The sequence below is a fragment of the Mauremys mutica genome, chromosome 4 (assembly GCF_020497125.1).
Source record: "Mauremys mutica isolate MM-2020 ecotype Southern chromosome 4, ASM2049712v1, whole genome shotgun sequence".
NCBI lineage: Eukaryota > Metazoa > Chordata > Testudines > Geoemydidae > Mauremys > Mauremys mutica.
In genome coordinates this window covers 10,335,444-10,360,980 of record NC_059075.1, presented here as the reverse complement: position 1 = coordinate 10,360,980, position 25,537 = coordinate 10,335,444, and the positions used below count along the sequence as shown (strand labels likewise).

At 43.6% G+C, this 25,537-nt stretch overlaps 1 protein-coding gene across 6 annotated transcripts in view; it reads right to left on the bottom strand.

Moving 5' to 3' along the window:
- Positions 1-25,537, bottom strand: part of KTN1 (kinectin 1) — a 76,910-nt gene that overhangs the window by 13,733 nt on the left and 37,640 nt on the right. For 4 of the 6 annotated variants that reach the window (XM_045013834.1, XM_045013831.1, XM_045013832.1 and 1 more), the window contains exons 18-36: positions 23,737-23,771; positions 23,496-23,586; positions 22,059-22,127; positions 19,008-19,045; positions 18,051-18,141; positions 17,828-17,896; positions 14,875-14,912; positions 13,709-13,799; positions 13,538-13,615; positions 11,928-11,965; positions 10,401-10,491; positions 10,226-10,294; positions 9,752-9,789; positions 8,470-8,560; positions 6,357-6,443; positions 4,275-4,364; positions 2,599-2,679; positions 1,206-1,295; positions 1,030-1,122 (exon numbers count right to left, since the gene is read on the bottom strand). In XM_045013834.1, coding sequence (XP_044869769.1) covers positions 1,030-1,122; positions 1,206-1,295; positions 2,599-2,679; positions 4,275-4,364; positions 6,357-6,443; positions 8,470-8,560; positions 9,752-9,789; positions 10,226-10,294; positions 10,401-10,491; positions 11,928-11,965; positions 13,538-13,615; positions 13,709-13,799; positions 14,875-14,912; positions 17,828-17,896; positions 18,051-18,141; positions 19,008-19,045; positions 22,059-22,127; positions 23,496-23,586; positions 23,737-23,771 — 1,368 coding nt within the window. The remainder of the gene's footprint in view (positions 1-1,029; positions 1,123-1,205; positions 1,296-2,598; positions 2,680-4,274; positions 4,365-6,356; positions 6,444-8,469; positions 8,561-9,751; positions 9,790-10,225; positions 10,295-10,400; positions 10,492-11,927; positions 11,966-13,537; positions 13,616-13,708; positions 13,800-14,874; positions 14,913-17,827; positions 17,897-18,050; positions 18,142-19,007; positions 19,046-22,058; positions 22,128-23,495; positions 23,587-23,736; positions 23,772-25,537) is intronic. The other 2 variants (XM_045013836.1, XM_045013835.1) reach the window with 1 other exon arrangement.

The following is a 25,537-nucleotide window of genomic DNA, read 5'->3' as shown; positions in this document are numbered from 1 at the left end:
TTAAAAATCTGTATTATGACAGCAGATGGTACTGCATCTATAGTTAAAGACACCTCAGCCTACTACAAATCTCTTAAACAAGAGGTTTATAATTCAGCTCTACACATTTGCTCCAGGTTGATAACCTGGGTTTCAAATTCTCAGCCTAGGAGTAGTTTAGAAAGAATTTCTTTTTGAAAAATTGGTTTGACCTATTTTAATTCTGAGGTAGGGAAGGAAGCGTGTAAGAGTTACAAGCCTCTTTTCTGCTGCTCGTGCTATAAATGGATCCTTTTCTAAAGGAAGGAAGCTCACAGCTGATTTTTCAGTCATGTTTTAACAGCATCAGAGAAATGGTTATGAATTGACTGTAGCTAAACCTTGACACAAGCACACGGCTCTTTATGCACTGATGGATCATTGTCTTCATAATACCAATTACCAGTGAGAAAATAGAAGACTGAAAGAAGTACGGACAGTGATTTACTGGGGAAGAAGAATTCAGACTCTAGGGCATGTCAGTGGGACACCTGGAATTTGTTAGTTACAGCATTCTCAGCTTCTTGTCCTATCTGCTATGCCATGTTTCTGTGCACTATTAAACAGTGCCACCCCAGAAATAGCTGCATCACAGCAGCAGTGAAAGAAAGGAGTTCACTACAGTTGTACACGTACTTTGTAAAATAAATTGAGTTCCTTTGGGATAAAAGGCAACAATATTTATTTTCTTTGTTCTTACTACTGTAAGGAACTGCCCCATAAATCTAAGGCACTTTGTAATGCCTTAAGTGTGTAGAGGTCTCTCTCCAAAGCAGGGATGATCTTACACACAGTATCACAATGCAGCATGGCAAGCCCTTGATGTTACAGTGAGAGATACTGGGTATTTTATTACATTGATTACAGACTGATTTAATGTTACATATAAACAGTGGTTAGGAAGTCACCTAACAAATGAGGTTTGCAAAATATTCTAGTGTTAGTCTGAACCACACACAAAATATCCAAAAGAAATGAAAAAAGGCTCAGGACACAGATCTTTATAAATACCTGTCTAAGTTCCTTCTGTGACTCTTCAATTTTTATTTTCCATTTGCTCTCCTCCTCTTCCACACTCCTCTGTAGTCTTTGTAAAATCCCCTCCTAACACAGAATTTTAGTTAATTTCACGATCGGAAGACTGGCAGTTTGCAGTGTCATTGGGTGAAAGTGACATGGTTCCCTACCGTCTCTGCAAGGACTGCCTTGTACTTCTCACACTCCAGCTGTAACATTACATGCATTTCCTCAGCCTCCTTCAGCTTCTGCTCCATAGCCTATTGGGGGGAGGGGGGGAAGAAGTGGGAGGAGGAAGAGAAATCCCACAGATTTTACATCAATTGACACACACTTATGTTCTATAATTAACCATCTTAATGCAACTATCAAGCCCTATGTCATACACAGTTACAGGACTTCATTCTGCAACAGCATGGAAAGGGAAATCTTCAAATGCCACCAGGTACAACATTCAACTAAGGTTCTTCTATGTTTCTTTAACCTTTGTAATTATAAATGAGTGTGGGGCTATTGAAAACAAGAGGTAAGCTTCACATGCTCTAATAGTACAGATCTAACGGAAGGGTTTTTAATATACCGCAGAGCCTGGGAATGCTGTGCCAGGCATATGAATGAATACTGGTTTTAGCAGCATGCAACTGCACGCTGCATAAAGTGTTCCAGTACACTGGGTTATAATGAAGTGTTTTGTAGATGTCTGACTTCAGTTAATCAAGAACTATAAACGTGAGCAGTTTTCTCTAAAAACAGAGGACAAGTAACAGCTGGTGTTGTGTTTCAGCACATCACCGACAGTGAGACTCAATGTTTATTAATGTCACGACACTGCAGCAGCAGTGGAGGGGGAGGGGAAGTTTATCTGGAAGCCGCTAAAGAATGGTTAACCTGCTGTTCAGTCAATGTGACCCTCCGAGGCTTGCTGTCCGCACAGATTCCACATGTTCGTGCGTGAAATCAGATGTGTGAGCCCGTCGGAGCCACACCTACACCCTAGATCGCCTCACACACCCTCAGCCCCCACGCCAGGGCATAAAGGACCCAACTGTCACTCAACTCCTTCACCAATACGGCGTCCAGAAGATTGCACTAATTAACAGTAGCCCAGAAAAGCAGGCAGACACTGCTGGGGTTCAGTCTCCTTGCCACAAGGGGCAAGACAGAAATAAGGGACAGTCGGGCCCACTTCACCCATCACACATTCGGGTGAGTGGGATACGAGGAGACCTAGGGTGCAGGTGCAGCCCAAACAGACACCGATGACCAAAAGAATCTCGCATGCAGGTGGCACCTATGCTCCAATAATGGAATCCACATGGACAAGTTCTCAAAAGAACCATCAGTTCTTTTTACATCACTACGCAGTGTCGCTCTCACAATTTTGCAAGATTTTGTTTGCCTTTTTACAAACTGCTCAGATCCCTTCATTATAGATGGTTTGTTAATATCATTATGGATGTCAGTTTTTATGCAGCCTGTTATCTGATTTGAACCTCATAAGCAATTCACAAGTTTAAACAGATCTGTGCTACAGAGAGGGTACCTTATGCTATTTGTACTGACCTTAACCTCCTCTGACCCTGAGGCCTCTCGTAAATATTCTCTTGCCATCTTTTCAAACCCATGTATCCACTCTCTGTGACTCTGTTAGGAAAAATGCATGCAATTAAAACCATCCACAATTTAAAATCTGAACAGGGAGCTTATTTTAGAAACACTTGTTTCCTACTGGAAATTATGGTGCGGATTTTCAACATTCAATGACTGGGAATCTAATGCATAGCTCCTATCTGAAGGAGTTGCAGTGTCAGTTTTGTGCACAAACTAACCTGACAATTAGAGTCCCAGAGGGTGTGACATTTCAAAATGGTATTTTCCAAAAGGGTAGAGACTAAAAACGTGTGTATTTATGTCACCTGTAGATGCTAGGATGTGGCAACCGGTATTTCTGAGGATCTGGAGAGCATCATTTCTGAAGATCCCTGTACATGAAACTACGAGGAGTCCGGTGGCACCTTAAAGACTAACAGATTTATTTGGGCATAAGTTTTCATGGGTAAAAACCCACTTCTTCAGATGCATGGAGTGAAAATTACAGATACAGGCATAAATATACTGGCACATGAAGAGAAGGGAGTTACCTTACAAGTGGAGAACCAGTGATGACAAGGCCAATTCAATCAGGGTGGATGTGGTCCACTCTCAATAATTGATGAGGTGGTGTCCAATTACTGATTGAATTGGCCTTGTTTTTACCCATGAAAGCTTACGCCCAAATAAATCTGTTAGTCTTTAAGGTGCCACCAGACTCCTCGTTGTTTTTGTGGATACAGACTAACACGGCTACCCCTCTGATACTTGTACATGAAATTGGCTATTGCCACACGAACGCAAAGACCACACCAGAAAGGTGGCTATGTAAGAGCATAGGCGCCAACTCCGTTGGTGCTCCAGGGCTGAAGCACCCATTGGAGAAAAATGGTGGGTCACCGGAAGCCTCCCTGATCAGCACCTCCCCATCGCCGGTGGCCCCACCAATCAGCACCTCACCCTACCAGTGCCTCCCGCCCGCCACAGTCAGTTGTTCAGGGCCATGTGCACTCGGGGGAGGGTGCAGAACAGGGTGGGAAGAGGCGGGGGGGTACGCCTAGGGCAGAGCAGGGGCACAGTAGCAAGTCTGCACCTCTCTGTGTTAAGTGTTTATTTTAAATACTCCTACGATTTTAAAACAAAATCGAGCCTCGTGCTTTGTAGCCTCGATCCCGCTCCCTCTCAACGCATTGCGGTGAACTCTCAGAATCAAGCACACTACTTTTTCGTATCTTTGAAGACGTTCTGGACTCAAACCAGTTTCTTTGCTGGTTATAAAACTACTTTAGAAACAGTCTAAAAAGGGTCTGTTAATGGGAGTTGAGGGGAAGGCTCAGCCCACGTGGGAAGTCAGGCCAGTAATGATTTATATTGCAGCAGAGCCTAAAAAGGCTCCAGTCAGATATTGAGACCCCTGTGCTAGATAGTAAACAAGTACTTGCCCTAACAAGTTCGCAATCTTGGCAAATGTCAAGACCTAACAGGTGGCTGACAGATCCTAGGAAGGCAGCATGAGGCAACAGTAATACGATCATTTTTTCGCCGAGACTTGCTGTGGGCACCACGTATCCAGCTGTTACCAGCTGCCAGGGTACGTAAAGAGCATGACAGGTTAGATGCAATGGAATACACATACTAGCTTATCTTACCAAGTCAGAAGGAAGAGACACCTTGGGAAACAGTTTCTGCAGCAATTCTCTAGTTTCCATCTCCGCAGTCTCCAAGTATTGCTGCCTTTCCTGCATTGAGAGAGAACGGGTCTCATGAAGCAAGTAATACATTTCACAGACATGGCAATACCCTTTTCTAGGCCTAAAATCGCACATCTAAGCCAGGACTTAGTTTTAGACTAACACAGGCTCCATTATTTCAAAATACAGCCAAAGATTTTCTGAAACTGAATTGCTTCAGAACTTGGCCTTCATACTGTTTCTGATTTTGGGTTTTTATTTGCATAACATTGTGCTCCAATCTAAAGCATTCCTATGGAATTTTATAGGAGTGCTCAGTCACCCTGTCAGAACATGGACTACAGTGTGCACAGAAAACGCATACACAGATTACGTGCGGTTTCAGAGTAGCAGCCGTGTTAGTCTGTATCCGCAAAAAGAACAGGAGTACTTGTGGCACCTTAGAAACTAACAAATTTATTTCAGCATAAGCTTTCGTGGTGGGCTGTAGCCCACAAAAGCTTATGCTCAGATTATATAGACACTTCAAATCAGTAATAAAAATTAAGTGATATTTTAATAGTAAAAAATTAGGAATTGGTCTGTAGAAAGAATCCACATTGGTTCTGATCAACTTTATCCTTTTTTTTTTCTTTAAATCACCCCAACAAAACCCCCTAATTTATAATTAAAGGCAAAGAGGAAACTGTGTTAATGCAGATTTGAACCAGGCCAAGAAAGCGATGTTATCTTTGCCAGATTTTATTTTACTATATTAACAGGTAGCTCCTCCCTCCCGCCATCTCTCTCAGAGCCCTGGATGAAATGGAAAATCATCATTAGAGCTGGGTGAGATTCTGTGTGTTTCCTTTTTTGTGCGTGTTTTACAGTTTGTGGCAATATGAGCCCAATGACATAAAGTATTATTTTCGGGCACCTTAATATTAAACAGGACCACCTATGAAATGTTTGGGTACCGTATTTGTAATAGATGGGTTTGTATGAACTTTTTGCCAGTCAGTTAACACACTGCTCTTTATTCAGGATCTTTGGATTTCTTTTGAAACAAGGCAAGCTGTACCAACTGTGCTCAAGGGACGCATTCCTCACTAATACAATTTAATTTTTTTTTTTAAATTTGACTTATACATTACTGAGCATCCTACTCTGCAGTTACTCAGCCGAAAGTGACATCTGCAGCCTTAGTAGTTTGGGATCCAGTGTCAGAGACAGATGGGAGAGACACGAGGCCGTGAAGCTACACAGTTAAATTTAATGTTAGCTTTCAGCAAGATAAGCTTCACCGAAAGAAGCAAATGCCAGTTTCATCAAAAAATCTTCAGATTAGGAAAGAGCAATTAAATGTAGCGAGAAGCAGCTTCATACACCTATTTCTCAGAATGCTGGGCTGAGTTAAGAGCATGCAGCTTTCTTTTGAAACAACTTTGAGATTCAGTCTTATTTCCCCCTTCCTCTGGCTAGCTGACCCGCCCCCCAAAGACGCTTTTCTTTCCTTTTTTTAAATAAAGCAGCACTTCTACTATTTTGACATTTCAGGACTTTCAGAACAACCCATTCACAATTCCATGATTTCACTCTGAACATGTGTTTCAGGGGGAGTTTGAGCTTCCCATTCTTTCAGGAATATGAATTTCCCACTAAATTGGTGGGCACGATTTTTATCAAGGTTTTTTTTTAAATAATCCAGTTGTTCCTGTTCATTAGGCAATAAGCTCATTCAGCCTGACACCAAAGAGAAAGGCCACTGACCACTGAAAGCAGTTCAGGCATAAGGGTTAGGGTCTGGCTTTTGACAGTTCACCACAAGGATAATGATTCTAACAATTATGCAAACAAAAACAAATCAGCATGCCCACAAATTAAGAAAAATAGAAGTAATTTAAGACGACAGGTAGAAGCAGAGGTGAAAGTATATGAAAGCTCATTCAGAACAGACTATTTAAATTGCAGTAAAAGTTAAATGCTTCAATTTGAATTAAAAAACCAGCTGCAGATTTGTTTCTAGCTTAATGCATTGTTTCTACCAGTTAACATTACAACCTTGGCAGTCTTGTTCACTTTGTCCTGCAGCAATTTTTCAGTTGATGCCAATGCTTCCATTGCTTTCCAGTTTTTCTCCCGAAGGTCCTAATCATTTTTAGAAAGAATGATTTCAGTTCATCCAATATTCAAACTGTTTCTGCTTTTACTTCAGAGGTATATTTTGCATTACACTCAGTAATTTGCATTTAAATGCTGGTTACTGCAAGATGATTTTGCTGAATAAGATGACGTACACTAGCAAAAACAAGTGTGATGTTTAAGAGTTTGAATGAAGAAAGAAAAATGCCAATTTCCCACACATACACCCACCCATGTATTCAGAATTGTCCCCGTTGTTATTGTACTGCAAGCATATTATTACTGAGCTAACAACCCTGCACTTTGACTGCACTTGTGAGAGGAAAGAGGAAAGTACTCAGAAGTGAGGAACATAGACACCAAACCACAGATTACAAAACAAAGCTTAGGCATGTGGCGCTGCATAATCTAGAATGACCCTAAATACACACGGAAGTGTATATGCTTAAATCCCAATCCTGCAATAGGATCCCCGCAGGTAGATCCTTGTACCCAAGCATGGGATCAGGGCCTCGATTTGCATTATTACACAAAACTCATCCACACTATATGGAATTAAAGAGACCCCAGCTTCATTTCTAACTCATCCCCTTTAATTTGGGAGTTTTGCCAGAGTGATGAGCACATTCCCAATCTGCCCGTGAATGATGCAGTCATTTGCTGTGCTCCTACTTCTTTCTTGGCAAGGTCGTCAAACACGTTCTCCACAAGATAGATCATATTTCGCAGTTTGAAGTCCGAGGTAATTAGGTAACTCAATATGAAGATAAATATTGCACCTCCGTTATCTGGAAAGGGTTGCTGGGTTGGGAAGAAAGACTGCTGGAACTTGCCTTTTCCAGCCTTCAAGACTAACAGTAAGTCCTTGGCAAGCTACTGATTAGACCGCTGCAGTTTTAGTTACCAAACAAAAAGCATTAAGTCCAAATGTACATTCAACATTTCTGCATCACCACATCACCGCCTGAATATCCCAACAGCAATGCAGTAGTTACAGAAGAGCGAGCACGTCTCAGCTAAATTGTGGCGTGAACCTAAAGGTGTGGTCTCCCATTAGCCTTAACTGGAGTTGCACGTGCAGTGAAGGGGGCACGTACACCTGGCATTCCACAGAATATGAACCAGGAATACAAGAGACGAGGTCAATTTACTTCCCCATGCTGACTATTCTTTGAGAACACATGTTCATTGGTCAACTCCCCACCATTTCTGGCTTGTCCATAGACAAGCTAGCAAGTTCTCTTCTTAGCATTTTTCTTGTATTACAGGTGTCCCCTTTACATCAGGCAGCCAGAATTTTCTTGACTCATGTGCATTAGAGATTCTTACATGCGGCTTTGCTTTATAAATAGGTTTGATCTGTTGGATTTGTCAATGTTTATATATTCATTGTCTCCTATTAAGACACCCATAGCATCCATGGGCTCCAGACTCCTGTTGTCCAGCCTGGTGCAGATTATGCATGTTGTGGAAGCAATGCAGTAGGTTAATGCGTGAGAAGAGATGAGTGCAAGCATCACTTTGTTTCGCCCATCAGCTGATGACCAGAGCGCTGCCATGGCTGCAGTAGAAGGGACGCTTGCTGCCCTTCACCTTTCACTGTAAGAACTGGGATTATACATTTTTCGAAACGGGGGAAGCCAGATGAGAGACATGAGGGTATTATTTTTCTGTGCAGTCCAACACACAAATCAGATAACTACAACCATCTTTTTCCCCAGTGAGACTAAGTTTGACAGTACGGTTAACCACATTAAATTTACGTTTATGAGAATGCCATTAGATCTTGCTCTCCATCAATTTCCCCTTCCCCAGTGGTTAAGAGAATGTACAAAGATTTAATAGCAAAACTCAAGTGTTTGGCAAACTAAGGGATTCTTAGGGTAGCTGTTCCCAAGGGAGAAATGAAGTGAGCACACAACTTGGTACAGGGCTATAGAACAGAAGTTGTTTTCATGGCAGCAGAATATTGGGCACTGTTTGGTTTTGTGCACACAGAAATACCCCTTGAGTTTTTGAAGAATTTACTTACATTGTTCTTTTTCCTCTGTTGCTCAACAGCATTTTTCAGGGAGCCTAGCTCATTTCGGAGACTGGTGATTTCGGTCTCTTTCCCTGCAATACTGAATTAGCAGAACAGTCAGTCACAAATCTTCACATGCAAGATACTTAGAGTGAAATATTGAGATTTTCTCCTTCTGCCACTTTGCTTATAGCGAAGGCAGATTAATGTAGCCTGCATGCAAAACAGGGCAGTTTTGGAGAGATCCACCCATCTTGCACAGCATCAGCATCATGCAGTACTCATTGAACAAGTGTGCAATTTCAAACACCTAGTCCTCATCTGAAAGGTCTTGCATAATTGTGCCATTACATCTTTGTTCACAGTCCTCCTCTTGCTTCCAATGCTTTTGTCTTACTGCTCATTTTAGTCATGTCCCCCCCCCGCTATCCCCTCCCCCCAGCACTTAATCCAACTGCCCCTCTCTTTGGGCCAGCGCCCCTCTCATTGCCTGCCAGACTCCTTTCTTCAGATCACTCCTCAAAACCCATTTCTTCCAGAAACCCTTTTCAAAAGCTCACCCTTAATTATCTACTCCCTCCGCTTCTGCAAGGGATGTTTTACTTCCTGTCTATTTTAGATTGCAGGCTCTCTAGAGTAGGGAGCATGTCTGCCTGGATCCGTAGAACCAGTGTGAGGTATTCAGCAGTATTTAAGTGATTGTAAACCAAGTAGAGAAAAAAATGTGGCACATTTTAATGCATGAGAACGAGAGCAAGAGACCATTACACACACTGTAAGCAAGCACTGCATAACCTTTAACACAATTCTTTCGGCATGCTTCACTTCTTGCTTGTAACACCCTGTCATTCCTGAGCTTTTCCTCAAGATGATATTTAGGCCGACCAGGCAATTTCATGACATGCAAAAGAATTCACTGGGAAGCAAAGATCTAACAATTCACTTTGCTTGGAACCTTAAATGAATTTTCATCTCAGCCATCAGAAGGGTAAGGCTAGCCCATTAACCTTGAGCATATTTAAATTTAAACTCTAAGAAATGGCTTGCTTCTGCTGTGCCCTCAACATAGAATCTGAGAGATTCAGGGTTTGCAGAACACCTGAGCTAGAGATTGCGATTCGGAGAGTTACATCTGTGAAGCTCCAATTTACCAGACACCTAACTTATTACGGTCATTTCTCACTCACATGCCTGATGCTTTTGAAAATCGATTTGGTTTGTAGTAGGTATGAGTTTTCAGTGCAATAATGGAAGTCACGTGTATTAAAGAACAATTACCAGCAATACTTACACTTGCAGCAGCTCGTCGCTTTGGACAGCCAGAGACGCCTACAAACAGATCAGAAATACATTAAAACAGATTAACAGTAGCTGGGAGTGCTGTTGAGGAGGTGCCCTGCTTTGCTCACCAGCGCTCCCTGCCAGACCAAGCAGCAACATTAGCAGCCTCCTGTCCAGTCTTTTTGGCCAGAAGGTTGGTGACTGCGAAATGTGGCCTGAAAGGTAATGAATGCAAAGCAGGGGAGCAATGTGGTGGGGTAATCAAGACTGCAGCACGGATGCAGACCCACAAAATAAGGTGGAGAGTAGGGACAGAGGGACCAGATATCCAGCAACTGGGAAACAGTTACAAATTCCCCTAACATGTCTTTAAATTGTTCCAGGATTGGTGCAGCTGATAAATAATGGGGATTAGCCTGCTGTGCATACTCACAGCAACGAGCCCCATCAATGTCAGTTATCACAGTCAAAGTGGGAGCCGTACCTGCTTACGAGTCTCTTGCTTTAATTCTTGGACTTGCACTTTAAACAATTCGTTTTCTTTTTGTGCCTCCTGTATAAATAAAGAGAAGCGATGACAGTCTCTTCACACCCGTGCACTCCTGTTTACCACCCAGGACACTAGTGCATAGGATGCTTATTCCCCACTAACATCTCACCTGTAACTGTTTTCCTTTCTTTGTAATTTCTCTCCCCCTTTCTTCTAACACAGCCTCCATCTTCTTCACCTCTGCTTCCTTCTCTTTCAATCTGTGACGTTCATTCAGGAAATCAAAAAGTGCAATGATTAAAAAATAAGCACCACTCTGGGTAAGAGAGTTTGATGCTCTAGAGAGGGCTAGCTTCACAACAGTCAAGAAATTAAGCCTGGACATTTACAGCATATACATGACATAAGATGCTGCCAAGCAAGGTCAATCCACAGGGACCACCACAGCACAAAGTAGTCTCCACATACAAGCAATCTATGATCTCTGTGCCAAGAAAGCCAAAAATAGCACCGGCTGTGATACTGCAGATACCTGGCCACTAAGAACTGGCCGGAAGCTATTGAGTCATTTTCACATGTCACTAAACAGCAAATTCATTTAGTCACCATCAACGTACATAACATTCAAACCAGAAACAGGGGAAAGGTCACAAATCCTCCTCCAGCTAGCTCCCTCGAAGAATTAAACCTGGCTTCTGTGATTTCAACCTGGAATCCCAGGTTTGGCCCGGAAGTAGCTAGAGTGTCACCTGAGGCACATGGCCAGGGACAATGTTTCAAGACTGTGGAAGGCGAGTCCATCTCTCTTTTATTGGGCTGAACAGGCGTGGGACATTACCAAGCGTTGTGGTGGATTCTCCATCACTGTCAATAGGGGCCTGTGTTGTAGGCGGGCGGACTAGATGTTCACAGTGGTCCCTTCTGGCTTTATAATCTGTGAATTGTCTCTCTGAGAAGCACACTAAGCTATCTGAATCTAAAGACGTTTAAAGCAACTCTCTTATGAAACACCAAATACACGCATCCAGTCTCTCTCTTCATGTTCGATAGTGTCACACTAACGGTTAGCATGAAAGCAAAAAGACAATGGAAAAGGTAACTTTGCAAATCAAGTGGTAGAGTGCTTCAGGAGTCCTGTGGCAGTAAATCAGCCATCTGTATCTCTTCCTGTTTAGTTGGTTGCTGCCTGAGTGGGTTCTTCTAAACAGCCCGTAGTAGCAAGTTGATCTCAAGAACCCAAGGTCCAGTTTAAAAGTGCTGTGTACACAGCTATTTTTAGCATGGTAGTGCAAGCCCAAGCCTGTCAACCTGCACTTGAAGGCTCGCTGCCAGGGCCGGGTAGACGTACCCTTTGATGCTGTATAGTCCCTGGGCACTTTGTCAAACATATACTTAATGTCAAGGTAGATGGGGAGAGAACAGAATACCGAGAGTGCTGAACACGTAAGAGCTCCTAGGCATGTGTTAAGATTCTGGTGAAATTAAAGAAGCCTCTATGATCACTTCCTTCTGCTCTGTGTATGCACATTAGTATTTAGTCAGGCCGGTGCACTTCCATCAGCACTAAAGCTTATTACAGCAAAGCACATAAAAATTCCCACAATGAAGTCCCACACATTTCAGTTTAAGATAAATCACAGCACAGAGACCAGAAAGCACAGAAGAGGACACTTGAGAAGCTGCTAGGCATACTTACAAGATCTCCAGATCCTGGATTTGTGACACAGCAGATACCTATCAAACAGAAACATTCAGATCCATAGTGACAGCACAGTAAACACCTTCAGTTTAACAGTGAATATTTACATCCGTCGGAATGATGACACCTAGCTCTTACAGAGCGCTTTTCATCAGTAGATCTCAAAGCACTTCACAAAGGGAACTACAGAGAATGAAGTGTCACTTTTCTAGGAAAGACCAAAGGTTTTTAGGTCAATTGAGTTTAAACATTTATATTGCTCCAAAACCGCATGACACCAAATTTTAAACAAAAAACCCACAAAACTGATGCCGACTGGCACAAATCTAACTCAACCAGCCTCTACCACCTCCAGCCACCAGTGGGATAAATTACTCCCTGGCTACAGGACTGACTTAAGACAGTGTGTGTGTGTTTGGCACCACCTCTTGCCCTCAGAAAAATGAACCAAATTTCAGCACTGCAGAATTCATGCAGCAGCAACCTACCTTGAGATCATGCTGCATGCCAGCCCTTTGGTGCTCCCATGCAGGGAACAAAGAGCAAAATCCCAGCCCATCACAACTTCTGTGATAAATCAAAGGGGAGAGGCACTCAGATTCCAGGCCAGGGCTGTAAGTGCACCCAGGAGATGGATGCCCTGTCTTGTGTCTCTGTCACACTCACATCTGTCTGAGACACTGAAAGACAGGCAGTCTGCACTCACTACAATTACCATGTGGTCTGCACAAAGAACTCCAAGAAGTGCACCCCACTTCAGTTCAGCCTCCAGGTGCCAAAAAGCAGATAAATGTGATAAAGTTCACAAACTTCAAAGGCTCCAGATCACTGCTACCGCCACTATTGGTAAGAAACCCCCTCCTTTTTGCTATTTTTGCAACTTTAGCCTTGTATTAATCAACTCAAGCTAAACCACGACAAGCCATTGCAAATCGAAATAAGCATGTCCGCAGAGCCTTTTGCACTGGTTTAACCAAGGGCTTGTCTACATATGGAGTTACTCCAGAATGGATATTGCACTTTAAATTCACACTCTACCTTAATACAAATTAACTTTCAAGTGTATACAAGTCCTAAATAGGTTTAAAATCACTAAGTTAAACCAGGCCCTGTCCTTTCAAATGGGCCATAAGGAGAAGCAGAAGTGTGAAGGGTCAGACGGGGGTGTAAACAAGGAGGCCCTGCCCCATCCTAGGGCTGGCTATTTCAACAGGACCAGGAAGCTGAACTAGAGAGAGGGAAGCGTATTGGAACTAGAAGCCATGCAGGCAGCAGCAGTGGTTTTCCTCAGGCCCTAGGAGACTAACCTAACCAGAGGGTTTGTTCTGTAGACTTTAAGTTGGGAACTCTGACCCAGGTGAGGTGAGGACCCTATGAACTGTTTACTGTACCAGCTACGGTCCTGAAACCTTAGTAAAAGGAGAAATGCTATTTTGTTAATGTGTGTTGGCTCCTCCTTGCCCTGTGAAAGTGAATCTGTTAACTTCCCCTGATAGGGCAGGAAGGCAAAGTGCACCCACAATGCTGTACCAGGGCACACTGGGATGGCCCAGGCCTTTACAAAAACCCCAAGACGTTGCCAGACCATTCTGCTCTGGAATCCATACCTGCTGTAGCTGTTCCGAGTTCTGTTGCTCTAGCTCTTGAACTTTACTGGTTAAGTGGGTAATTGTATCTTGTTGACTCTTTGGAGAGAAAAAGATTTAAGTGTCTGTAAATTCTGTATTCATAGTTATTGCATCAAACACTTTGCTGGACAATTAAAAAAAAAAGTTTACCTGCAACGATTCTCCTTTCTTAGCAATATCTTTCTCCTTCTCTTCCAATAAGGCCTCCATAGTTTTCATCTGTTCTTCCTTTCCCTTCAACCTGAACCATTATGCACAAAAAAGTGTGTTAGCCATTTGAAACAAAACTTAAACTTTACAGCGAGTGCATAACAAACAAGAGCAGGCTGCATGATCAAAGGCTCCACTGCAGTTTATGCCAGCTGAACAGGAATATGAACTGTGGCAAACCCAGGACAAATGGCTACAAAGGGAGGGCTAGTAATTAGTCCCAGGGGGTTAAAGGCCTCTCCCTATCCACTGAGGAGAGAGAGCCATGGGGAAATAAGGTTCAGCTGGAACAGGGGTTACCAGGGAACTAATTAGGTTCAGCTGGCCCCAACTGCTGGAGACCTTTTTAAACCCTCCCTGGCATGGAAGCAGGGGGGAGAGTGAGAGAAGCTGCCAGCAAGTGAGGTGCAGCAAGGCTCTCAACCCTTCCAACAAGGAAGGCTGCGCTCTGTCCCCAGAAGGGGAGAAAACCAGCACAAGGGACTGACTGAGGGAAGGATCAGCCAGACCCTGTGCTACCTGGAAGGATTTGCTTTGCCTAAGCTGGTGTCTCCAAGGCTAAAAAGGACTGAGCCTGCTGAGGAGAAGTAGGTACTTTGCCCCAGAACACTTCCACTTCACTCTGCTTTTGCAGGGAGCTCGAAAGGCGCACTTGATCAATGCTACAGCTCATTAAATCAAAGTGGACTGAAATTCTGCACCAATATACACTGCAGTGATTCCATACACATTTCCCCGCTCCACATGAAAGGGGCTGAATGGATAGTCATGGAGATTTAAGTTGTATTTTTCCACATAAGTACAGAAAGGATACCAGTGTAAACGTCCCACATTGCCCTGCCAGCGTTTCTCAACTCGATTTGGCTGTAGCACCTGTCAAGTAGTTGGGTCTCTATGCCCGCTGAACACCTGACAACCTGCTCGGCGATCTCAGCAAATAGCCCCCTATGGCAATGGCATTCGTAACAAGGATGCTTGTCCACTAACACGACTTGTTCATTTCACACAGAATGGACATCAGAGAAGTTGAAATGTTCTTAAAACAAAATCTGAAGAAGGATGCCATAGAGCAGATTATACGCTTCGGTTATAGTAACAGTACTTACAGGTTCTGAAGGTCCTTGACTTGTGAAGTGATTGATACCTAAAGACAAACATTTGGTACTTAAATCACTCCTATAAGACTGGGCTATCCACACCAAAGTCCAGTATATACAGCTAAGTAAACAGACAACTATTAAAATTAGTTTGGGGGGGAAGAATGGGAAAACAAGGCCATTAGAGGTTGTTAAAAGGGTCACTGTCTAGTAGTTTAGGTCTGTAGGAAAGAGTTACGAAACTGAAATGTTATCATTTACACACTTTTCATAATGATTTAGCACACTCCCTTCAGTGTCAGAAATAGAAGCACTCCAGCACTGGGCCAGTGTACGAGAACCAGAGGCATAAACGGACCCTAAAGACATCTGTTTTGTTCCACTAGCCACCTTGAGCAAAGTTCAAAACACATGATCTCTTTTATTAATTTAGATCTCAACACATGAGATTTTTAAATAGGATTTCCAGACTGCCAGTGGCCCTTTAAGTCTCTGTTCAAAGAAGGATGCCAAAATAGAGTATTTAATTTTTGTGGGTGGATGAAAGGGAAGAGACAAAGCTTACCTGGAATATTTTTTCATTTAAATTCTATATCAAAACAGCAGACTATAAAAGTCTACAGTCCCTACTCCTAGCAGGAGACCTGGCAGGAATCACAATAGCTCAAAGCCCATTAACTCCAGTAGGTAGTACCCTGCTCCAGTGCTGCATTAGAACCTGAATTATTTCCAAGGCCTGGTCTACAGCAGAGAAACGCAACATGCGAAGTAATGTTTGTACCACTATAAAAACACCTCATGTCCATACCCGCAGGTGCGTCAAACAGTTTACAAGGGAATTAGTTACTGTTGAGAGCAGACTATACATCAGCGCTAGACAGTGTTGGGTCCTGTCATTTTGGTGCCAGTGTGGATTGACTAGCCAAAATGGTTCAACTAGCGCTCTGCTAATGCTCCACAGTGCCCTGGTGGTTTCACAAAGTCTCCCACAATGCATTGCACGAGCACAGCTCTCACCTCCCGGAGCAGCACTTCAAGAAGGTGGTGTCCTATCTAGCTCTTGTGAGACTGCAGCTGCATATTGTGTTTAATTCTGGGCATGCTACCAGAGAATTAATGGAAAAATGCAGAGCAGTCAAGACCAAGAGGGATTGCTTTAGGAGAAAAGATTAGACAGAAAAATTACGTATGACTTTGACGAACACCCTCTAAATCAGAGGTTCTCAAATGGGGTGGTGACCCGTCAGGCTGTTATGTGGGGGTCACGAGCTGTCAGCCTCCACCACCAATCGCTGCTTCACCTCCAGCATTTATAATAGCGTAACTTATAAAATATGTGTTTTTAATTTATAAGGAGGGGTTGCACTCAGTCTTGCTGTGTGAAAGGGGTCACACCAAGACAAACATTTTAGAACCACTGCTCTAAATATTTGAAGGGGATGAGCACAGACGAGAGGTAAGAGTAAGGATAGTGCATCGAGGTATAACTAGGAACAATGGGGTGAAAGCAAGAAAAATAAAATATAGGCTAAATATCAAGCAACTTCCTGACAGCAAGATGGAGAAGACTGCCTGGACAACAGTATCCTAAATAGGGACAGTAGTCCCATTGTTTGGGACACTAGAGAAACTAGGACATCAGACTTTTTTTTTTTACCTCTTTGCTCCTGGTAGATGCAGTGAAAACTCACTCTGCAAAGACTTGTTTTCAACTACTGGCTAAGGGAAGAGAATGGCTGCCATGTTTACCTGGAGAACAGAATGCCGAGAGCACAGACCTTCTAGCTTTTGAGGGGATGGATAGGATCTGACAAGAGGAGAATTTGGGCAAGAACCATTTTGACCCAGTAGCTTTGAGCTAGTAGAGCAGCTGATGCAAGACAGTAAGAGGAAGCTCCTTCACTGTTTGTAGTCAAAGGGAACAGAACACTGGAGGCACTAGAGGGTGCCAGGGCTCTACGAAACGAAAGTGTGTAACTGCTGGAACTAATTGTGCAGAGCTTTGAGCTACAGGAGTTCTCGCCAAGTCTCTCACTAGCGAGCACAGGACTCTGAGTATCTGTTATGGGGTCGCTGAGGAAGACGTCTGTTAGACTGTATCTTTATAGTTTTGTACCCTATAACCAAGGGCTTCATTTTGGTTTGTAGAGATTTTTACCAAAAAAATTCCCCAGTTTTAAAAAAAGCTTTTTTTTTTTTTTTTTTTTTTTTTACTGAATTTTGGGCCTCTAAGGAACACGAAGAGACAGATGATGTTAATCAAATCCAATACACTACATTAGGTAGACATGTTTATGTTAAAAATAAGTTAGTCTAAGTGTTAATGCGAGACTGTCTGTTAAAGTAAGGCTGTATAAGACACATACACATGTGCATACATGTACATCAGTGCTCAAATCCTAAATAAAGTGCCAGAACTCCCTAGACCCGACTCCCTGCTCTGGAAGGAAAGGTGTCATCTCGGGTAACTCGGGTAGACCTGAGGGGAACCCCAGAGACCTGTTTCCCTGCTCCAGGAGAGATGGCGGCTCAGTAACCTGGGCAGATCAGGTAACTGATCCACCATCTCTCCTTCCAGAGTGAGCCCGGAAGCAGAAGAGGTAAAAGGAGGCAGAGTGAGTAGATGGTGCCCTCTCTACCCCCACGTCTTCTGGGCCCCCTTCAGCAGGAGAGATGGTGGCTTGGTAACCTGGGCCACCATCTCTCCCACTGGAGCCAGGAGTCGGGTCAGAAGTACTCTTACTTTTCTCTATTCATTGGGGTATTTTCCTGTCCCCCAGTATTAACCCCGATATTTACCCAGAAAAAAGTGAAGTTAATTTTTGCACTGATTTTTACACTTAAATAAAATAAAAATAAAAAAGGGCCCCAGTAAAACAGCTGACGTACTAGAACAGATATGCTAGTAAGCAAAGCATCCATTGCAAGGCTGCCTCATACTTCCAGCTCTAAGGAATTTTACCTGTTTTTCCATCTCAAGCTGAGAATGTCCTACTTCTTCTTTCAGCGCCTCTATTTCCTGTGTGAAAGCCTTTTCAATGACAAAACAGACAGGATTGGACAATGGAGACAGCACCACAAAATGTATTCTACAAGTTCATTACTATTAAATGCAAGGCAAGAACAAAGAAATGGAAGTTAATGGCACAGACACAGAAAGGCAACAGCACGACTCTGATAGGTACCTGAACCGTTTTCTCCTTGTGTGCAACTTTGAGGACTTCAGCCTCCAGGAGTTCTTCCACCGATTTGATCTTTCCATCCTTCTCATGGATTCTTAGCACAGAACAGAGAGGAAACATCACAAGCTAGTTGAACTAGGGGAAGCGATCTTCATTATTAACATCACAGTAGCCCCTAAGAGTCCCAGACAGGCCCCTCTGTGCTCGGTGCTGTACATCTGTATATCAGAATCACACAAGTGGGTATCCTACACACACCCAGGGTAGAGGAAGGAGGGGGATACGGCAACGTGATACAAGCTTGCTTTTGCAATAACTAGCTCTGTGCACCATTGGTAGTAGGGTGACCAGATGTCCTAATTTTATAGGGACAGTCCCGATTTTGGTTTTGTTTTTTTTCTTATATAGGCTCCTATTCCCCCCCACCACCCTGATTTTTCACACTTGCCATCTGGTCACCCTAGCTGATAGGTACCTAGTTTGGTTTGTAATCAGCAGCAGTAGTCCTAGTAGGCCACACGCCTACCTTCAGATTTCAAGTTCTGGCAAACATGCTTCAGCAAAATATTTACTGCTGTTTTTTTATTTTTTCTTAACCTTTAAGAGTAAGAAATACAAATCCACTCCTTTCACGCACATTAAAGGAGAACCAGCCAATAATCTAATGGTCCAGCATCTAGTGACCAAGGACAGGCCTAGAAGTCTAAGGCCTGGGCTAGCAAAACTAACACGAGTCCTACGTCAATCAACTCCTGTCCCCTACACTATTTAGTGCAGATCTATTACGGGGTTTACAGAAGCATTGGTTTAGCTTGAGGTGTTGCTCAGAGCTCACACAGCCATGCAAATTTTGTGCACCTGATGAAAATGGAATGTTCAAGAGAGGCAACATACCCCTGAACATAGCAAAGAGGGATGAGGTTTAGGGCAGAGGGATGACAGGTGCATAACGCTACTTACACTTTCTGAAGTTCTTCCACCACTGATTCGAAAGAAACCTGAGCAAAACAAATATTTAGTTTAGAGAGACTGAAGAGTTCAAAGGAACTCACTGGTGGTTAGTGGGAGGGAAAGGGCCTGGAGAGTGCAGGGATCAGTAATGGGACACAAAGCTCTGCAAGCTTTAAGACGTTCGTTTGAATTTGGTCTGGGTTTGTAGTGGTCCTAAGTTTTTATCATAGGATGGCGGTTTGATGGCTTCTGTGGTGGTCCCTAGTGGACTGGTGCCCACCATCATTACAAAACTCAAAGTTATTGCAGCACGCTCCAGGATAACTTTCCCCAAAAAGAAAAGGCTCAAGATGAGCTATTAACCGGCAATGCCTCGTGAGAGAAAGCCCAGCCACTGCTTCTTTAACAATGGTCCAGGCAGACCACAAAGGCACTGGAATGACCATTGTACATAGGAGTCTTAGGCATGGACCAGCACCCCACTGGGCTAGGCAGGCACTGTACAAACACAGGCCAAAAAGACAAGACTCAAAACCTCTGCCTGGCTCTCTCAGGCCCTTAAGGTCACCAGTCCATTTTCAGGTCCCAGACAGCACTCCCAGTGCAATCAATAACTCTGCGCACGAGGGCAGGTCACGCTTTGCCAATTAAGTGGGTAGGTTTATTAGTACATATAGTTAAAAAAAAATCATTGGCACATAGTGCCTAACAGACTATTTGATATCACCAGATTGTTATGATCTGTATTTCCTTGAGCTTTGGGGAGGACAGAGAGATGGGGGCTGAGATATTGGGGGAAGCAGGAGGCAGAGAAACTCCTTGCCAACTGGCTGGTTTAAAGAGGTTGGGATTTGCTACTGGATTTGTTGTTCTTTTGCATAGATTGCATTTTAGCAGCCAGTAAAGCCAGTAGAGAATGGGGAAGGATATTGTACATTTATAAACTGCAAAATCAGTAAGTATCAATTTATGTAGGCTCCCCGTGAGCTTTTTTCAGTATTAAAAGCGCTCTCATGAGCCGCTTGGGTGAAACCCAGTGCCAGTAGGTGAGCAGCCTCCTGCAACTGCCCAAAGAATAAAACAAGAGGATTCTATAATGGATACACACACACGAATATTAGAAGAAGATCAAAGTTTTGATCATATAATTTCATAATTCATATGTACCAGAGGGTTACATTTAGGTCACCTGGGCAACCTTACTTCTGGCATTTCCCAATCTGAAGGTTTGACTTTGCAACTTTAATATTCTGAACATAGGTTGTGTGTGTGTAATTTCCTAGGGTTTTTGTTTGTTTTTGTTTTTTTTAAATACTAAACACAGAAATTGCATTGTATGGTATCATACAGACTCTATGGGAGTCATCAGTAGGTTTGGAACCTTTAGATCACGAGGGACAGACTTCTGCCACTTGAGCTACTGGAGTAACTGATAGCAGTAGTAGGTTGTCACCCTCTATGTGGGCCAGCACTAGAGGGGAGTAGAGAAAGGCTTTCCCAGTGGGTTTTACAGAAGTTTGCTGACAGCAGAGGAACGGTGAGATCCGGAATCCTGCATTCCATTTCAGGATCTGGAGGCGAGAGACTGGGAGCCAGTGAGAATGGGGAAGATACACAGGATGGAACTGGGAATGGTGGGACAAAGATTGGGATGGGATATTGTGAGAGGTGAGTCTAGGACTTGCTGGAAAAGGACTGGGATGAGATGCCTGCAGAATGGAGACTGGGACTGGCTAGCTAAGGAGAATGGGTCCGGAATGAGGAACAAGGAGTGGGAGAAGAGAGAAGTCAGGAATGGGTTGGAAGGGCTGGGGCAGAAGAGGGTCCCACTTGGGGGAACAGATGGAAGAATTTATACCCACTAGAGCCTGCTCCTTTCCAGAAGCTGGAATGGAACCCAAGATTCTTGAGTCTCACCATTCCTCTGCAGTCAGCAAATATCTGAATATCTGATCTAATGGTTCCAACCCTGCTGATAATCCATGTGGGTATCAAAAAATTGTACAAGATTATGTAACCAAAGGTTGTCTCAATGCATAGAGATGCAAGGTGGGTAAGGTAATCTCTTACTGGCAGGGCCCTACCAAAATCGCAGCCATGAAAAACGTGTCACAGACCGTAAAATCTGGTCTCTCTCATAGATTCTAGGACTGGAAGGGACCTCGAGAGGTCATCGAGTCCAGTCCCCTGCCCTCATGGCAGGACCAAATACTGTCTAGACCATCCCTGATAGACATTTTGTGTGCTTTTACCTTATACAGTACAGATTTCACAGGGGAGACCAGCGTTTCTCAAAAGGGAAACCCCAAAAGGAAGTTGCCGGGAGGGGGTGGGGTGGGTCACAAGGTTATTTTGGGGGGCAGGGGTGACAGTATTGCCATCCTTGCTTCTGTGCTGCCTTCAGCGCTGGGTGACTGGAGAGCAGCAGCTGTTGACCAGGTGCCCAGCTCTGAAGCAGCACCCGTCAGCAGCAGCACAGAAGTAAAGGTGGCAATACCATACCAGGCCATCCTTACTTCTGCGCTGCTGCTGCTGCTGGAGGTTCTGCCTTCAGAGCTGGGCTCCCGGCCAGCAGCTGCTGCTCTCCAGCTGCCCCGCTCTGAAGGCAGCGCCATCACCAGCAGCACAGGAGTAAGGGTAGCAGTACCACAACCCCCCTTACAATAACCTTGCGACCTCCCCACCACACTTTTTTTGTGACCAACTCCTTTTTGGGTCAGGACTCCTAGAATTACACCACCACCATGAAATTTCAGATTTAAATAGCTGAAATAACTAAGTCGATGATTTTTTAAATCTTATGACCATGAAATTGGCAAAAATGGACCATGAATTTGGTAGGGCCCTACTTATAGGGCCAACTTCTGTTAATAAAAGAAACAAGCTTTCGAGCTACACAGCTGCTCTTCATCACACACACACACACAGGTGCCAAATCAAAGTCACACAGGCAGTCTCAGTTATGGCATTTCCTAACTTTTGAGTGCTTGACTTTTAAATCTCAATAGTGTTCTTTTAATGTAGTTGGCACGTAATACAATTTAGGATTTAAAGTACTACCTGCTCTGATTGCTGAATTTGCAGATTTTGAACTTCTTTTTTCAAGGATGAATTTTCGGCTCGCAGTGCCTTTTAAAGAGAAATACACAGGAAAAGTGATAAACGCAGTTTTAGGAAAGATCAAAAACAAATTTGTTCACTGCTGTTTGGATGATGCCTCTTAAAAGCAATATTTGACTTCAAGTTTTTATATCTCTCTCGATTAAATTGACTCCAACTGAAACAGGATAGAAATTAAAGATGGAAAAAAGACCCACCTAGATCTAATCTCCCTACGCCCTGCCAGTATAGAATGTTTTATCTAGTCTAGTTTTACATGTCAAGGGAAGCCAGTAATTTTTTTTTCTTATTTTAGCCTAAAAAGCTTCCTTTTCTTATTTTTACCACTGTGAAACAAGCCTCCCCTCTTTTGGAATTTACACACCCTTCAAATATCCATCAACCTTTCTGACCCCTTAAAAACTGCCTACCCACAATATGTACGTTTGTAGTTTATGGTGGCACCCACCATTGTACTCCTCTTCTCCTTCCCAGCAAGTAGCATTAAAGGGCTACTTTGAACAGAATTACAGGAGGGGGGCACGGGTGAGGGGCGTGGAAATATTTCTTGCGGGAATGTTAGGTTAAAAAAAAAAGTTCTGCAGCGAGTTTAGTAATTGTCACAATTTCATCTGATACCAAGTTCCACGGCCTCTGTGAAAGTTCTTACATGGACTCTGAAAGGCCAGCCTTCACACCTTGAACTAGACACTAATTCACAGTGCGCTAGAGCAGTGAAGAGCACCAGAGTGATGTGCACACAGCAACTTTGGTTGCTTAACAACCAGGCTATTGCTTTTTGTGCAAACTGTAGCTTTTTTATGGCAGATGGCTTTATTCCTAGATTGGAGTTTCAGTCACTGAGCCGGTCATTTACAAGTACATAGATCTCTATGCTCAGATTGGTGTTCTACCACTGTGGCTTTCTGGGCTTCCCATCAATCTAACATTCTTCCATTTTGATGTATTTACAAATACTTCTAGGTGGGACAGTAAAAGCAAGTTCGATCCGTTTACAATTTACTTCATCTTCCAACTACCATTAGAGTAGAAAAATCACAGAAGCTGCAGTAATAATCCCAAGAGTTTATTTCAACTTTTTTTAGATGTAATCTTGTCACTAATCACTCTGGACATACATGTGGGCTCGCACTGGTTTTTAGTCCTGACCAACTAGGACATTACCAAATTCCTCTAGAATAAGAATAGATTGTTCTAACTTGTGCACGAAAACATCAGCAGAAAGAAGTGAACATTTTGGCCTCAAGGAAGTCACTTTTCCCTATTCAAAGGAAATGTTCTGATACCTTAACATGTGGACCCACAGCTCAAAGTTACACATAACATGAGAAACCCCAGTCTCTATTTCACACTGATAATATTGCAAGAGATTTTTACCTTCAATTCCTCCTCCCTATTAGCCACTTGTATGAGCCCAGCTTCCAGCAGTTCTTCAACCGTCTTTATCTTTTCATCCTTTTCAGTAATACTGAGAAATTAAACAAAGATGTTACAAGATATTCTCCATGAAGAAACAAGTTGCTCCTACAAGAAATGTTCAGGGAAAAACTAGTAACCTTACTGCCATAGGATCAAGTAGGTATTTTAGCTTCCTTGATGAGAGCTGAAAATCCCTTACCTCCTTTCCATTTGCTCCAACAGTTCTTTATCAGCCTATAAATTAAAGTATGAAAAGCTGGTCACCGATTGGATCAACACTGGTTTAAGATTTAGTAACAGAAAGGACTGATTAGCATCAGCTTGTCTAGACACTGAGTTTTTGGATTAAACTAGTCCAAGAGGTAGAGTTTTCATAATGTGAGCTCCCAATACTGCTACTGGAAAGCGGGATTTGAACCCGTTAGGCCAGGGGTGCTGGGCCAGGCTAGCTTTTATACTCTTCATATTAGTTCACAAACAGCAAGGAGCTCTGGACATCAGGCTCAAATCTCATGAGGTGCCAACTGCTCCCTCACTCCAATGATGTTGGTGGGAGTTGAGGGCACCCAGTGCCCTGCAGCATCTAGCTCTGAACTTCCAGCCCACAGACCTGAACACCTGCCAGTATAATCAAGATCAGAGTTTCTACATTTTCCAAAACAATGTACTTAGCTGGGGCACCACGCACCAGGCTCTGGCTTTTACATCTATGCAAGGGCCAACAGCAGTGCATGCTGGCAGCAGCTTTTTTAATGCCACCCACAAGGGAGGAGGCGCTCAAGCCAACAGCTGGAGAAAACCCTGCATCAGGTTCCAAGGTGCCAGTTGGGAATCTCTAACTGTCACACCCTAGAACAATGGAGCTGTTCCAGGGGTAGGAGCTGCTGACTGGCGGCTGTAACTGCAGCCAAATAGATTTCAAAGCTGAGGCAGCAAGACCTGTGGTGAAAGGGTAAAGCCATGTTTTTTGCTGATGCTATTCACAGGCAGCCACTACCAACTTGTCTGGTAGGTGAGGAACGAGGTACGTGGGGGAGTGCTCCAGGTAAGAGATCAGGAATAAGACTAAGAATAACCAGTAGTACTGGTCATTATGATAGTCACAAGGAAAAAAAGTGTATTAGAAAAAGGTTCATCAGGTTAGACTGAAAAATACAAAAGGGGTCCAGACTTTTTAAGTTCCATTTTAGCTTTATGTTGCTTGCTGTGAAGCCTAGAGTTTTGGTTGGCTGAAGAAATACGGTACTATCGCCCCTCGGCCTGCCACAGCCCCTACCGCAGACGGGAGGCCGCTGGCACGGAACAAGAGGCAGCTCACAGCCGAATGGCTACCGCTCCCTTTCAAGGGAAAACAAGCAGGCAATTCAGTCTGGAAACTGGAAGCTGAGTGACAACGTGGTAAAAAGGGTCAGTCTGGAGTAGAGACCAGCCCAAAACTCTGAGGGAGGGAACAGCACTAGCAGACAACCTGCATGAACACACAGAATTACCTGCGCTATTTACATCTGCAGTGAAACCAAGAGCATCAAAAGCAGTAAAAGAGTTAGAGGAGCGAACGCAGCAGCATCTACAAAGTACACACAGAACTAAATATTGATAGCAAGGTATCTTGCACCTCCCACTCCCTCTGTGGAGTGAATACACTAAAACATTGGGTCAAATGGCCACGGCTCTTATGTAACAACCTGCCACATGGAGCAAATGAGAAAAGTCATACCATTGCCTGCGAGAATCCACCTCCACTCAGCCTTGCATCACATCCATGTAAAGTGACCCAGAGCAATCCCCCTTCCCATTAGCACAGCAAGAGCTTGCCTGGTGGAATGACCAGTTTACTGTCTCCATGCCACTGCCAGGAGCTGTCCCTTTAAAGTGCTCCATACCACCTCCCTCCTTGGGGCATCGGTCTCTCATGGATCAGCTCAAATGATGAAGCGGGGCTCCTTCCACTAGCAGGATGTTGTCTCATTTACCAGTGCTGCTTCACCTGTAACACCATG